Consider the following 14,340-nt stretch of genomic DNA (forward strand, 5'->3'; position numbering starts at 1 on the left):
TGATGGAATTTATAATGTTGGAATATTGTAAATGGACCACACTTTTATTATTGGAATAACTAAAGGCATGTTTGATTTTGTATAGAGTAAGTGTGGAAAGCTCGAGGCGTCTTCGCTGTTCATGGGCCTAATTGGGCTTCTGAGAAAACTAGTTTTTAGCTCGTGTAACGCGTGTTAAACTTATATTGAATCATTAGTTCTTTGCCAATCAACGTTCGGATATTTACTAAAAAAAAAATTAATAAATTATACTAAGTCTCCGTTCACTTCACCTTATTTTTGCTGAGCTAAAATTATTTTTACTGAACTGAAATTAACTTACTGATCTGAAATTATTTTTATTGATTCCTTGTTATAATTCTTCTTAAATATACAGATTTTTACTGAACTGAAATTATTTTATTTAATAGAATTTATTTTTATTGAATTGAACTTATTTTTATTGAACTAAAATTATTTTTGTTGAACTTTTTTACTAAACTGAAATTATTTTTACTTAATATTTTTTTTAAGGTGGAGTAAACATGGACTAAGTTTGTATTTATTTATAGGTTTTGTATACATTAAATATCTATTACGTTATTAAACTATTATAGATGAGACACGTTAATATAGAGTATCTCTATTTTTGTAGTTTAATGACAAATTACGAATTTATATTGAGTTAGAATCCCTCTTTTAAGTAGTAAATGAATAATTCATTTTATTGATTAACGAATGAAGATTCAAGGTATAGAAGATTTTCTAATTTCATATACAATTAAAAAAACTTTTAGTTTGGTGGTTTTCTATTTGAAACAATAAATTTCAGCTAACTTTATTTAGAAATTTGAAGGTTAAAAAATCACTAATTTACTATGACTCTAAGTTGTTTGTTATTATTAAATTTTTTTAATCAGTTATCTCACTTTTCTTATTTCTATTCATAAAGCAAAGAAAAAAAGGAAAAATGAAAATAAATAATCCCGGTAATCCTAAAACAATCCCACCTTTTGATTATTCCAAAGCAATCCCACCTTTAACATAGTTATTCTTTTAACGATCTATTACCAAATTCTTATGTTTTGTGCCACGTGTCAGCTTTTAATAGGTCTATTATTTTTTTAATGTAAAATAAAACACAATCCTACCCTTGAACAACTACTCTGACGTGGCCGAAGGGTTTACTGGGGGTTTGGTTTTCGAGGTATTTAGGGGGTTTTTGGCGTGGCTAGTGGTGGGGTTTTCGAGGGTAGATAGGGATTTTCCTGGTGGGGGATGGGTTTTAAGGGTAGTAGCTTGTTCGAATTGATGGCTGCTGGTGGCAAAGCTAGATGCGGTGGCAACATGAAAGGTGCATGCTGCTGCGATGATGGTGGTTGTTGCGTACTGCTTAGTTGCGACAAATGAGGAAGTGAATGTAACCCCTGCATTTTTAAATATTTTATATAAGAAATTTTATTTTAAGTTTTAAATTATTTTAATTTGGGTTTATAAATAATTTTATTACAAAGGATTTTATGTCCTAATATTCTACAAATTATGTCTATCACAAGTACAATCCATCTTATTAATCAATTGACCCCATTATTTCATTCACGAGACCCAACTTAAACTACCTCCTCTTACTCTACTTTTCTTTCTCCTATAAATAACGCATAAAAGTAGGGATGTCAATGGGGCGGGGTGGGGCGGATGTTGGCTTTCCCCACCCGGGCAGGTACAATTTCAAACCCATCCCTGCCCCACCCCCCACTTGGATATCCACTCCCACCTACTCCCCACCCAAGACCCGCCTAATCCCCGCCTCCCAAATACTACATAATATAGAATACAACTAAAAAAATAAAAACATTGTTAATGTTACACTTTTATCATTATTTTTGAATATTAGTAACAATGCATGATATATATTTACTACTTTATCTTAAATGGTTTTTTAATATAAAATGATATTAAAGTATATAATTATATTTTTTAAATATATAGATGTGGGTATGGGGTAGGTATGGGGCGGGTACAACCTAAAATCCACCCCCGCCCCATCATCTATGGCGGGTATGACTTTTATCCCCATTCTCTCCCTACCACTCGCCAAACCGGGACCCATCTCCACCACACCGGGGCAAGGATGGGATAGGTCTCCTACTTGACCCGCGTCACTGACATAAAAACCAAAAAACTTACCCCACACAAGAGATTAAAAATTCAAAGGTCAGATTTTCTTTCTTTTCTTTGTTTCTTTTCCTTATCCTTTTCTTTCTTTCTTCTTTTTCCCCATCCTTCATGCGTCACTGCTCTCCGCAACTCACTGCCGCCACCTGCCAACTTCACCCCCCCTATTTGCTTGCGAACACTACCATCCGGCCACCGTGGCTTTCCCCTTCTTCCTCCTTTGTTTTATTTAAATCATATACTTATAAATGTATTTGTTTTGGGTTTTTGGTTTTAATTGTTTGAAATTAGTTTATTTAGTATCAAAGTAGTGTTTTGATGTTTAAACTTTATAATTTCAAATTATTATTGTTGATTTTAATTTTTCAGATTTTGTAATTTTTAAAACCTAGGGTTTTAATGATTGAAATTGGGACTTTAGGGTTTTATGAGCAATTAAATTAGGGCTTTTGTACCTAGCCTATTGTATTTCCTCAAAAAAAAAAAATTCTAATCCTTAATTAAGCAAAATCAATCAATATATAATACTAAAACAGACACCAGGAATGACACATGTCACTTCCTAGTGCTGTTTTTTTCCCTCCAAAATCATTTCCATAGAATGATATTCTCACTTATTTTACTCTCTATTTTCTTTTGTTGACTTTATAGATTATAATAGTAATAAAAGATTTTTAGTATCTACTAATATTAATATATCTTATAGGTAACAAAATAAATTTTTTTATTTTGTATATACAACCTCATAGTCACTAAATGTCATTCAAATTTTTTTAGAAAGTCTAACCTATTAATAAGCTTAACATCTTTGGTAGAGATACAATTTTAATTTCAAGCTAGGTTATTTTATTTTAGTTAAAAAAGAAGTATTTTTCTTTTTGTAAATTATTATTGAATTAAAAATTCGTTATAATTTATTAATAAAATAGTGCGTGGCACGGGACTTAAGCTAGTATATGGTGTAATGAAGTTTTAAGAGGGTTTTAGTAATATTATATTTCTGGGAATTTGTTTGGTTATTAATATTCAATTGTTGGTTTTTTTTTCTTTTTTTTTTTAAGAGGACATTACTTTCTAAGAGAGTTTTTAGTGGTTAAAAATGGCACAAAGAATCGTTTATATGAGGTATGTACATGTGTATTTCGTTGTAAATATTATCATGTTTAGGTACCAAAAGGAAAGGAACTTAGTTCCATATTTAGAGAACTCTTGTATAGAAATTGTTTGGTTATACATTAAAATAATGCATATATATGCTTATGTTCATGAGACATGTTTTGGTGAATTGACTATATATGTTTGTATAGAATTATGGATGGAAGCATGTTGGATTTGATTAGTTTCTTGTATTAAATATTGATAGAAGTATTTAATTGGATTAGATTATTTATTATATTGGATTGAAGAATTGGAATTGAATGGTTTAAGTGGAATGAATTTATTAATTATTCCATGAGTTTATTATTAATTTATTTATTACTCAAGCATAACTTGTAAGTATGTTGAGTAAAGGTGGATTAAGCCGAAATGGCTAGGTAGGTTGACTATGTTCAACCATTTTAGATATTTTGGAATTTAAAAGGAATTAAAGGTCAATTTGTGAGGTGATCATTATTGTCCTAAATAAGATTAAAAGTGAATTTATATGTATGATTATTGTGTATGATTTAATTAAGTTTGTAATCACGTAAAGTGAAACATGGATGAGCAGTAAAACTCTAGAAAGCGTGCACTTCTAGAGTATTGACAATCATGGGTGGTAGCCCGTGACTTTTCGAGGTGTGTTTAATCAAAATGCCCTCGTTTCTTTTGTATTTAATTACATTTTTTATTTATAAAGAGAGTTAGATTATGTATTAGACTAACTTTGTTAGAATGGAGTCACACTCATTTTTGTAACCGCGCTATCTTTTATTTTTAAATGGTCATTTGGGACTAAAATTATTTGGTGGGTTGGACAACCTTGTGTTATTGCTTACTCCAAAGTAGATTGATTAAATTAAATATAAAGAGTCAATTGATTAAAATTGGTTAGTAAGTATGTTAAGTTGATTGAATTATTTAAATGTGGAGCCTTTAATAACTTTATGTTTTATATATATGTTTATTTACTTTAATTGGTTGAGGATGCTAGGTTTGGAACGTTGTAGCTTGTTGTTGGGCTTTATGGTGTGCGAACACCACGCGGAACAAAAATCCGCCCAAGGACCACATGCACAAATTAAGCGACTGAACCAAAACATGCATATAATCTATAAAACAATAAACACATAAATGGGAGAGAGAAAGAGAGAAGGGAAAATACTTTCATACCCTTGAAGCGTGTATTCCACTTACCATGAACACGAACTCACGAACGGAGCTAGAGTCTCAAATGCGACTCCTCCAACGCGGTCCACCCACGCACCCAAACTTTGGTCAATATTACCAGCTAGGGTAATATTAACACTTCTAACAAGAGGATCTTTTTATAAGGTTTTCTTAATGGATATGCCTTTTATAGAGTTCAACTCTTTCAATCTATTCCCAAGGTAAGCCTTGGGTATTTATAGGAGATGCATCTCCATCCCCTTGATATTCCATTAATGTGGGACTTTGCAAAGTTGAGAAATAAATGCATTTAATTTAATTCTAAAATAAATTATAAGAAAATAACAAATAATCAAACAACAAGTGGCAATCCAGGTAGAGCTTCAGCAACGGCTGGAGGTAACCCTTTTTGAAGAGTTCCCCCTTGTACATTTCGAAGCTCAGAGCTCGCTTTTTCAGTGCTGTCGCTTCTGAAGGGGCATCCGGTAGAGTGCCGCACTAAGGTCCATCCAGGTAGAGCTTCGGTCTAGAATTCCAATGGGATCATTTTCAATGCTTCTTTTTTCCATGACTTCCCAAAAGACTGACCTAGGTGTATCGCATGTGGCGGATGAGGCTAGCTTGGACAATGCATGCGCCTGATTGTTTTCTGACCGGGGCACCTGACTTAGATGAAATTCATCAAGTGTTCCAGCCTCATCTTTGACTGTCAGCAGGTACTTGATCATTGCCGAATGGGTGGCCTCATAGTCACCATTGAATTGGCTAACAATCAATTGAGAATCGGAGCAGGCGTCAACTTTCCTTGCCCCTGCCGCCTTACACATGCGTATTCTGGCTAGCAGGGCCTCATACTCCGCCTCATTATTTGAGACCTGAAACTTGAACCGTAGTGCATATTCGTATGTATCCCCTTCCGGAGATTTGCAAATTACGCCTGCACCACAACCGTTCATAGTAGAGCTCCCGTCTACATATAACTTCCAAACCTGATCAACATTCTCCGGCTGTGCCGGTCTTGTCATTTCAACAATGAAGTCGGCGAACGCCTGACCTTTCACTGCCTTTCTAGGTTCAAAGGAAATTTCTAGACTTTGTAATTCAATAGCCCACTTGAGCATTCTACCGGATGACTCCAAGGTTGTCACTGGCCGCTTGAGGGGTTAGTCTGTGTAGACTACCACCGGTAGTGCCAAGAAGTATGGTTTCAGTTTCTTGACTGCCATGAAAAGAGCAAGGCCAAATTTTTCAACCAAGGGGTACCGCGGCTCAGCATTTCGAAGTACATGGCTAATGAAATAGACCAGGAGCTGGATGCCGTCTCTCTCAGTTAGAAGAACGGCATTGAGGGCATGATCTGAGACGACCAAGTACATGTAGAGAACCTCTCCTGCTAGAGGGCTGACCAGCCATGGCAAAGAGTGGAGGTGCTCCTTCAATTTCTAGAATGCCGCCTCAGCATTCTCCCCCCATATAAATCTAGTCTTCTTCTTGATTCACTAGTACATAATTGACTTTATGTAACATGTAATTGGTAACACTTCTTGAAATTCAAAATATTAGAGTAATAAGTAACACTTAGGTAACACTTTATTAGAAAGTAACACTCAATGTAACATTTTTAACATAAGTAACACTCCATAGTAACACTTTTAAAAAAAGTAACATTTTATGGTAACACTAAGAGGTGTTACATTATTGAATACTTGAATTAGGTAACTTTTTTGTAACACTTTAATATTAGGTAACACTTTACAGTAACACTTTGATATTAGGTAGCACTTGGTTGTAATAGCACTTTGATATTAGGTAAAATTTGGTTGTAAATTAAATTTGATATAATTTTTTTTTAAAAAAAATCGTCAAAGCCTCACAATCTCTTCCTCCCTCGTATTTCTCGGTTTCTCCATCAAGCTTGATGGAGCTTTTCGCTCTCGGTGCTCCACCGCTATCCCCTTCTCCCTCCCGGTGCGACAATGTAGCCCCCACCTACCGCAACCTACCCCTATCGCAACATGTGCTCCCATAAGGAGTCTGCACTGATTATCGCTCCACCGCCGCGCTCACCAGTCCTTCGCCGAACCCACCGATCCACGGCCAACCGCCACACCTCGATCTCCGCTGCACCGCTACGCCGTCACTTCACTATACATGTATGCTTCGAATTTCTGAAACATAATTGTGATGAATGAATTGTGAATTTGTGATTGTAAAAATATGTATAATTGGGTTTAGCGATTAAATTTATGATTTAATCTGAATTGGGGGTACAATTATACTTGATTTCTTATTTGGGGGTTTTGTAAATTACTCTGATATTTTAATTAATTTATTGAATTGGGTAATTTGTAATAGAATTGAGTGTTGGTTTTAGGGTCTAACTCTAATAATTAAACATTAGTTAAGGGATTAGTATAATTAGTCAGCTCTAAATGCTAACAATCATTTCTGGGTATTCACCGGCGTTCCTCTAAAATCCATAAAAAGCGGTGAAATAGGTGATTCGTAATGAAAGCAGTTGTTATAACAAGCCCATGAGGTCCAGAAGTATTTGGAGAGTCTGATAATGTTGGTATCTGAAATTTTACACCAGTTAAGGTGAGAGTCTGATAATGTTGGTATCTGAAATTTTAGACATCAATATCTCAGAAGATTTTGATCTGTTCAAAGGAAGCCACTAAGACAACAGACTCAAAATTCCATCTACAGTCTGAGCCTCTGAGGTACTACATCCAAAATTTTTAGTAACTCATCTATTTATCATATGCAAATTTAATGTATGTAGACAAAATTGATTCCTCAAAGAATCATATTCTAGAGAAAAGCTCCAATTAATTGTCAATGATAAGGAATGAGCCTAAATGGCTTGCAAATTAACCAAGTCCTGCTCGAGAATGTAATGAATCGAGCATAGCCTAGTCCTAAAGGCTTACACATGCTTCAAACATTGAATACAATTCTAATTTTTCACATAAATATCGACCCATTGTACAATTTTTTTGAGGATAAGTACTAGGAGCAATTAAAAGTGGCTCGAGACTTGGGAGGAGTGTTACAAAATGCGTTGAGCAGAAACAAGCTACCCAACTCCTTAGAAGCCAATAGCTTTGAAGCAAGCATGAATTGTCGTTAGATAGATTCACCTCTGGTACATAATACAACATCAGAATTTAGCAACTTCTTGGTAATTGAAGACCGTACATAATTTATTCAAATCACAGCAATATATTCTGAAAGAGAGAGATATGCTAACAGTTTCACCTGCATAGGGTTCTAAAGAAGATATGATCTAGCACTAGCATCTGTTACAGCTGTCCAAACTATAATTAGTTAACAGCTATTAGGATCTCCCTTTTTAGCACAAAAACTACCGTACAACAGGATCAAAAAAATCAGCATAGAAGAAAACTATACAAACTTGAAAACAATTTGATATGGGTTATTAGGATCTACCTGTTTAGCACAAACCTGATCCGGACCGGAACCGAAAACTTATCCGATGGAATTGATTGTGCTAGTGTGACTACATATGTAATTGATCCTTTATAATTCCATTATTAGAATTCTGCGTTTCTTTTGATATGCATTCACAATTGTTTCCTTCTCTGTATAATAGGGTTTGATGTAACAGAGATTTCAGAGGATAGCCAAGAAGATCTTGAGGGATTGGATGCCTTGGCGTTACATATTGCAAATCTATTGTCAACAGAGCCTGCTGATGGTAACAGTCTGAACTTTGCACAGCTAGAATATATTTAGCAATAATATGATAAAACATTATGACAACAATAAGTTTATAACAGCTTAATTATTTTTATTTACTAGTGTATTCCAACCAGAATACAATACAAATGTTTGTGAGTTTCATTAGATGTAATTTGTTTGCTGTTAAACTGATTGCTTTTTCAAACAGTTAAACTTGGTATTGGAGGATTTAGTATGGGTGCTGTTGTTGGTCTCTACTCAGCATCCTGCTTCGCTGTGGGGAAATACGCGAATGGAAACTTCTATACAATCAATTTGAGGGCAATAGTTGGACTTAGTGGTTGGCTTCCAGGTGCAAGGTATACTAAAGATTTCCTGATACTCTATTTACCCATATATAGAGCATGCAACTAATCTTTTTTCATTGTTCTGATCAAAAACAAGTTTTTGTTTCTCAATTGATGTTCATTGTTCCAGGAGTTTGAGGAACAAAATGGGAGGTTCAAATGATGCTGCAAGGAGGGCCGCGTCCTTGCCAATTTTCCTCCGTCATGGAAAATGTAAGTCCTTCTGTACCTTTTCTCCTTCATACTTCAGTTCAGAGACAAGCAGTCTCGGCATTTTAATTATATAAACAATATGTTAATAACTCGGCTATACACTTGAACCTTATCATTCTAAACTTCACATGACAAGTATGAGAATTCTTGTATGATGTTGCATTTTCTTTGAGGTAAAATGTGTGTGTAATGAACATCGATTTGCCTCATCCTTCAATCGTATTTTGGTCAGTCATAGCGAATGATGCATAAAGCACTATTAACATTGCTGACAGTTACATACCATTGCTAACATCACCATTTTGCTCTTCCAGCTGATGAAGTAGTTGCATACAGATTCGGTGAGAAGTTCGCTCAAGCCTTGACTTCAGCTGGATTTCGAAATCTCACATTTAAAAACTTTGATGGGTATGTACAAGCCTCCATGTCTTTTGCAAAAACAACTGTTAATCACCTGCAGTCCATCTATTTTACTGGTTTTTGCCTTGTTAATCTTTTCAATCGAAGAGGAATAATGTTTGGTCATACTGCAGGCTTGGTCATTACACTATACCTATGGAGACAGCAAGCTACTATTGCTGAAGTTTCAGATTTCTGCCAACTCATTCTTCTGATGCGCGCTGATGCTGAATAATGTCTGGTCTGCTGATGCGCGCTACTTTCACTACTGTCTGCTGCAATCTTTTGTTACTGCTAGCTACTGCAATCTTTTTTTACTGCTAGCGGTCTAGTCTAGTGATCGAAGTTCATGACTTTCTTTTTGTTTTGTTTATTAGATTACTTAGCCAAACAAAAAAAATTGGTGTTGATTGGATTTTTTGTAAGAAACTATTAAATTTTATCAATTCAAATTATTGGTGTTTCTTGGATTTTTTTTTGTAGTAGTTGTAATAATAACAATAATAATAATAAATGTTACCTATTAATAAATAAAGTGTTACATTAGCTTGCAAAAAGTGATACATAATGTTGAATAAAGGCTACTATATGTCAAAAGATGATTGAAAAATGTTACCTAATAATCAACAAAGTGTTACATTAGATTGCAAAAGTGATACATAATGTCGGATAAAGTGATACATAATGTTTGAAAAATGTTACTAAAGATAAGTAAGTGTTACTTAAGAAATAAAAAGTAACACTTTAAAAATGATACTAATGATATAAAAAAGTGTTACATAAGAGGTTATATAGTAACACGTTGAAAAGTGTTACCATATGTTGTCCAAAGTGTTACATAAGACCTTAGGTAACATGGGCGGATGTATCACCCACTAAAGTGTTACCTATTGTCTATAATAACACTTTTACCACTTTTTGTAACACTTTTTGGGTGTTACTTGAGGTTAGTTTTGTACTAGTGATTGCTTGGAAGAAGTAGAGACACTTGTCACCTGACCGGCTGAGAAAAATCTCCCCAATGCCGCCAGACAACCGGTAAGTCTTTAGACTTCTCTGACAGTGCCGGGTGACTTCATGTCAATTACCGCCTGCACTTTGTCCGGATTGGCCTCTATCCCCCTTTGATCAATCAAGAATCCGAGAAACTTCCCAGACTCAACACCAAAGATGCACTTTTTGGGATTAAGCATGACATTATGCCGCCTAAGGGTGGTGAAGGTTTCTCGGAGGTCAGCAAGGTGATCCATTTAAAGCTTGGATTTCACTATCATGTCATCAATGTACGCCTCTACATTCCTCCCAATCTGATTAATGAAGACCGTGTTAATCATCTGTTAGAAGGTAGCAGGCGCATTCTTCAGCCCAAACGGCATCATCGTATAACAGAACAACCCTTGATCAGTGACGAATGCCGTCTTCTCTTGATCTTTCTTCCATAAGGGTATCTGATGGAAGCCTGAGTAGGCATCCATGAAACTCATCAAAGCATGGTCGGCCTGGCATTTCTTCCACTTCAAAGGCAAAAATGCCTTTGAATTCCTTCAATAGTTGGTGCAAATCTACACCAACTTTGCAAAGGCAACTGTCCCCACTTTTACGACTAGACTGTCGATCTTTAGAAGTGGATAACTATCCTTTGGGCATGCCTTGTTCAGATCTATGTAGTCAACACACATCCGCTAGGTACCATTCGGCTTCTTGACAAGAACGACATTGGCTACCCAATCCGGGTAGTAGCATTGTCGAATGAACCCGGCATCTAGCAGCTTCTTGACCTCGGTGGCTGCCGCCTAAGATCTCTCCTCGCCGTGGTTCCTTTTCTTTTGCCTAACCAGCTTCTTTTTTGGATCCACAGCAAGTTTGTGGACAACAAGATCCGGGCTGACGCTTGGCATTTCTTCTACTTCAAAGGCAAAAATGCCTTTGAATTCCTTCAATAGTTGGTGCAAATCTGCACCCAATTTTGCAAAGCCAACCGTCCCCACTTTTACGGTTCTTTCCGGACGGCTGTTGTCTAGAATAATGTCCATAGTATCACCAACCGGCTGGGGACGGAGATCCTCTGATCGCTCCCCGATCAGTGATTGCTATTGCTTCTCTTTTTTAGCGGCCACCAGGTGGTCCGCCTTTCTCTTTCTCCCGGCTTCTTTGGGAGCAGGCGCGGCCTCATTGTCATCAAGGTCCATGGGCTCCTCGTAATAACCGGCTGCAATAGCAGTCGGCTTGACGTCCGAGAGGTAGCACTCCCTAGCCGTCTTCTGGTCCCCGCTCAGGGCACCGACTGACCCGTCATCCTTCTCAAACTTAATCAGCATGAGGGATGGGATGATGACTAACTTGAACTCGTTGAGGGTAGGACGACCCAAAATGAGATTGTAGGCGGTCAATTCCTCTACCACCAAAAACTTGACGACCATGTGCCGTCCTTCCACCTTCTCTCCTAGCTGGATGGGTAGGTCAATCCTCCCCACCGGATGCACTACTCCTCCCCCAAAGCCGACTAGGGGGTGAGGAGCCTTATGCATACTGCTAGGCTTGTACTTGAGCTTTGCCAAGCACTAATAGCTGATCAGGTTAGACGAGCTCCGATAAGGATCCGACCCACTTGTTGGTTAGCAACCTTGCATTCGATGACAATTGGGCCATCATGGGGCCGCCGGACCATACCCCGATCCTTCTCAGAGATGAAGACCTCAGGGAAGGTGTCTTTCGACGCCTAACCCTCATCCTCTGGGTTGGATAGTTTCCGGATGTTATCCTTGGTACCCCGGATGGTAGGACCTCCGCTTGCGAAGCCGCCTGCTATGGTGAAGATGTGCTCTTCGTCAGTATCAGAACTCACAACCGGCTTCTTTGACGGTTGTCCATTGTTGGGTTTGAGGTTACCCTTGGACTTCACCAAGTATAGGACTTCAGAGCCCCCTCGTCAGCCAGATGGTCCAATAGCCGCCTAAGGCTGTAGCAACCATTGGTGTCATGGAGAACGTCCTCATGGAAGTGATAGTACTTGCTCTTGTCACAAATCTGGATAGAACTCTTCATAGTAGCTGGTTTTTCAAGAGTTAACCGGTCTTTGATCTCCATGAGGATGGAGGAGCAGTCCTTGTTGAACTCGTACTTGGGGACATACGGTTCCAACTTTCTCTGTTTCTTCTGGGATGGCTGACCAGAGCGATCCGCCGCCTAGACATCTTTTCTTTTCTCGCCCTCTTCTTTTTTGGCTGGTTGGGCAGGCCGACTGTCTTTCTTGTCGGACCTCCTTGGCTCTCGACGAGTGCTTGATGGCACAGAGTTCCGTCGCCTATATATAGGCTTCGACTTCCATCAAAGCCTCTTGGAGGTTAGCCACCCTCTTGCGGACTAAGTCGAACTTGAAAGTCGACCCATCCTTCAGACCCTTGAAAAATTCTGTGTATGCAACCTCATCAGACAGCCCATGAATCTGAATTCTCATCCGATTGAACCGCCTGACATAGGACTGTAGTCCCTCCTTGTCTCCCTGCTGAATAGCCCCTACGTCGAGACTTGTCTTTTTGGCAGGGATGTTCATGGAGAAGTTAGACGCAAACAGGTATGCAAACGTCTTGAAGTTATTGATGCATCCGGCTGGCAGGTTGCCAAACCATCGTTGGGCTATACCCTTCAATGTAGCCGGGAAGCATCGGCACCAGGCGGCGTCATCAAACCCCTGTAGGTACATGAGGTTGGTGTATGCCATTAAGTGGTCTTCCGGGTATGTGGTATCGTCGTAGGTACCCACCAACACATTTTTAACCTTGGCCGGCTGTGCCGCCTCGGTTATCTCCCGGGAGAAAGCCGAAGGCTGTTCCCCAAGGTTTAGCAGCCGGAGCTGCCAGTCCATAGGCTGCACCTGATGTGCCGCCTGACCCCCAAAGGGGGACGACTGCATGTATGGTGATCCATACGACATGTATGGCTGCTGGGGCACATACGGAGCCAGCTGGATGATATGTGGGCCAGTACGTGCGGACATGCCGCGTGAATGACTCCCTTGATGTGTTTCTGAATGCTTCATTGAAGTATTGCAGAAACTGTCTGTGTAAGTCGGCGTTGAGGCCGACTCAGACATTTGCTGACTTCTCTACTCCTGGATGAACATCCGGGCGTTAGAGTAAGTCTTCTTTGACCCATCCGGCTGAACTTGCCGGATGACCTTCCTTTTTCAGGGAAACGAAGCTTGGAGAGGTCGATCAGGGGCCCACCCGTCCTCCTGGGTTTGGGGTGAGAAGTAGGCACCCGGTCTTTAATCTGCTTCTTCCCGGAGGGAGAAGGCTTCTTTGCCGACTGACCCTTGTTTGAGCTAGTTGACTTCTTGATTATGTCTTTTATTTCCCCCTTGAAACTCGTGGAACGGGTGCGTCTTGTTCGAAATGACCCGTCTAGGGCCACATAGGTGTCGACCTCACACTCTTCACCACTATCATGGTCCGTATGAACCACAGGTTCAACCGTAGGCCGGCTGCCCTCTACAGGCGGTACAGTATCAGATGCCATCTCAGAAGTACTCTCCCCACAGACGACGCCAAATGTTTCGGGGGTTTTGGAGTCCCTCGGGAGAGTTACAATTCTGGGAATGCGCGCCTGACGTCCGTACCTGCAAAACCACGAAACTCTTGTTGGGTGGAGTTTCGCCTCCGACGATCAAGTTAGTATGATTCTAGATGGGTAAAAGTGCGGAAAGTAAATGGGTTTTTCTACTGATTCAGAGAGATTCTGCAATTAATATTGCTCGGTTTTTTTTGTATGTATTTATGAATGTTTTTTCAATCCCCAATAAATGAGGAGTTTCCTCTATTTATAGCAGATGAAGATCTGCTCCCCCATTAGGGTTACAATGCCACGTGTCAGCATCCGATTGGATCCCAATGGGCCTTTGAAGGGCTGCCACATGTCAGCACGGTATTGGGCCACGTGGCATTGGGGGGGGGGGTTTACCCCAAACATAAAGGCTTTCTCACTTTTGGGAGATACCTTATTGAGTTCAACTCAAGTGAATAATCCCATTACCCAAGGTGGGTATTTATAGGGAAAGGCTCCCAAAAACTTCAATCATCTTCCAATGTGGGAGAGTTGATGAAATGAGAAAATGAGTAATTAATTTAATTGCAAATTAAATTAAATTCAAAAATCAATTAGCAAACAACAAGTGGCAAGAGGAGAGGAGGGTAGTTGAGGACCACACCTCCCT

General features: G+C 38.9%; 1 protein-coding gene across 1 annotated transcript; it reads left to right on the plus strand.

The window, feature by feature from the left end:
- Positions 1-2,030: 2,030 nt before the first annotated feature.
- On the plus strand, positions 2,031-9,328 carry LOC110720246 (acyl-protein thioesterase 1-like). The gene is made up of 6 exons (XM_021899248.1): positions 2,031-2,037; positions 8,081-8,185; positions 8,378-8,528; positions 8,647-8,729; positions 9,044-9,137; positions 9,263-9,328. The coding sequence occupies exons 1-6, from the start codon at positions 2,031-2,033 to the stop codon at positions 9,309-9,311; spliced, it is 489 nt and encodes a 162-aa protein (XP_021754940.1). The 3' UTR covers positions 9,312-9,328.
- The last annotated feature ends 5,012 nt before the right edge of the window (positions 9,329-14,340 follow it).

The sequence above is a fragment of the Chenopodium quinoa genome, unplaced genomic scaffold, assembly GCF_001683475.1.
Source record: "Chenopodium quinoa cultivar QQ74 unplaced genomic scaffold, ASM168347v1, whole genome shotgun sequence".
Classification (NCBI taxonomy): domain Eukaryota; kingdom Viridiplantae; phylum Streptophyta; class Magnoliopsida; order Caryophyllales; family Amaranthaceae; genus Chenopodium; species Chenopodium quinoa.

Excerpts from the sequence above, each read along its gene's own strand:
- LOC110720246 (XM_021899248.1), top strand. Across the intron at positions 8,186-8,377 it reads GTCAACAGAGCCTGCTGATG|TTAAACTTGGTATTGGAGGA; the intron begins GTAACAGTCTGA and ends TTTTTCAAACAG. Across the intron at positions 8,529-8,646 it reads GGTTGGCTTCCAGGTGCAAG|GAGTTTGAGGAACAAAATGG; the intron begins GTATACTAAAGA and ends TCATTGTTCCAG.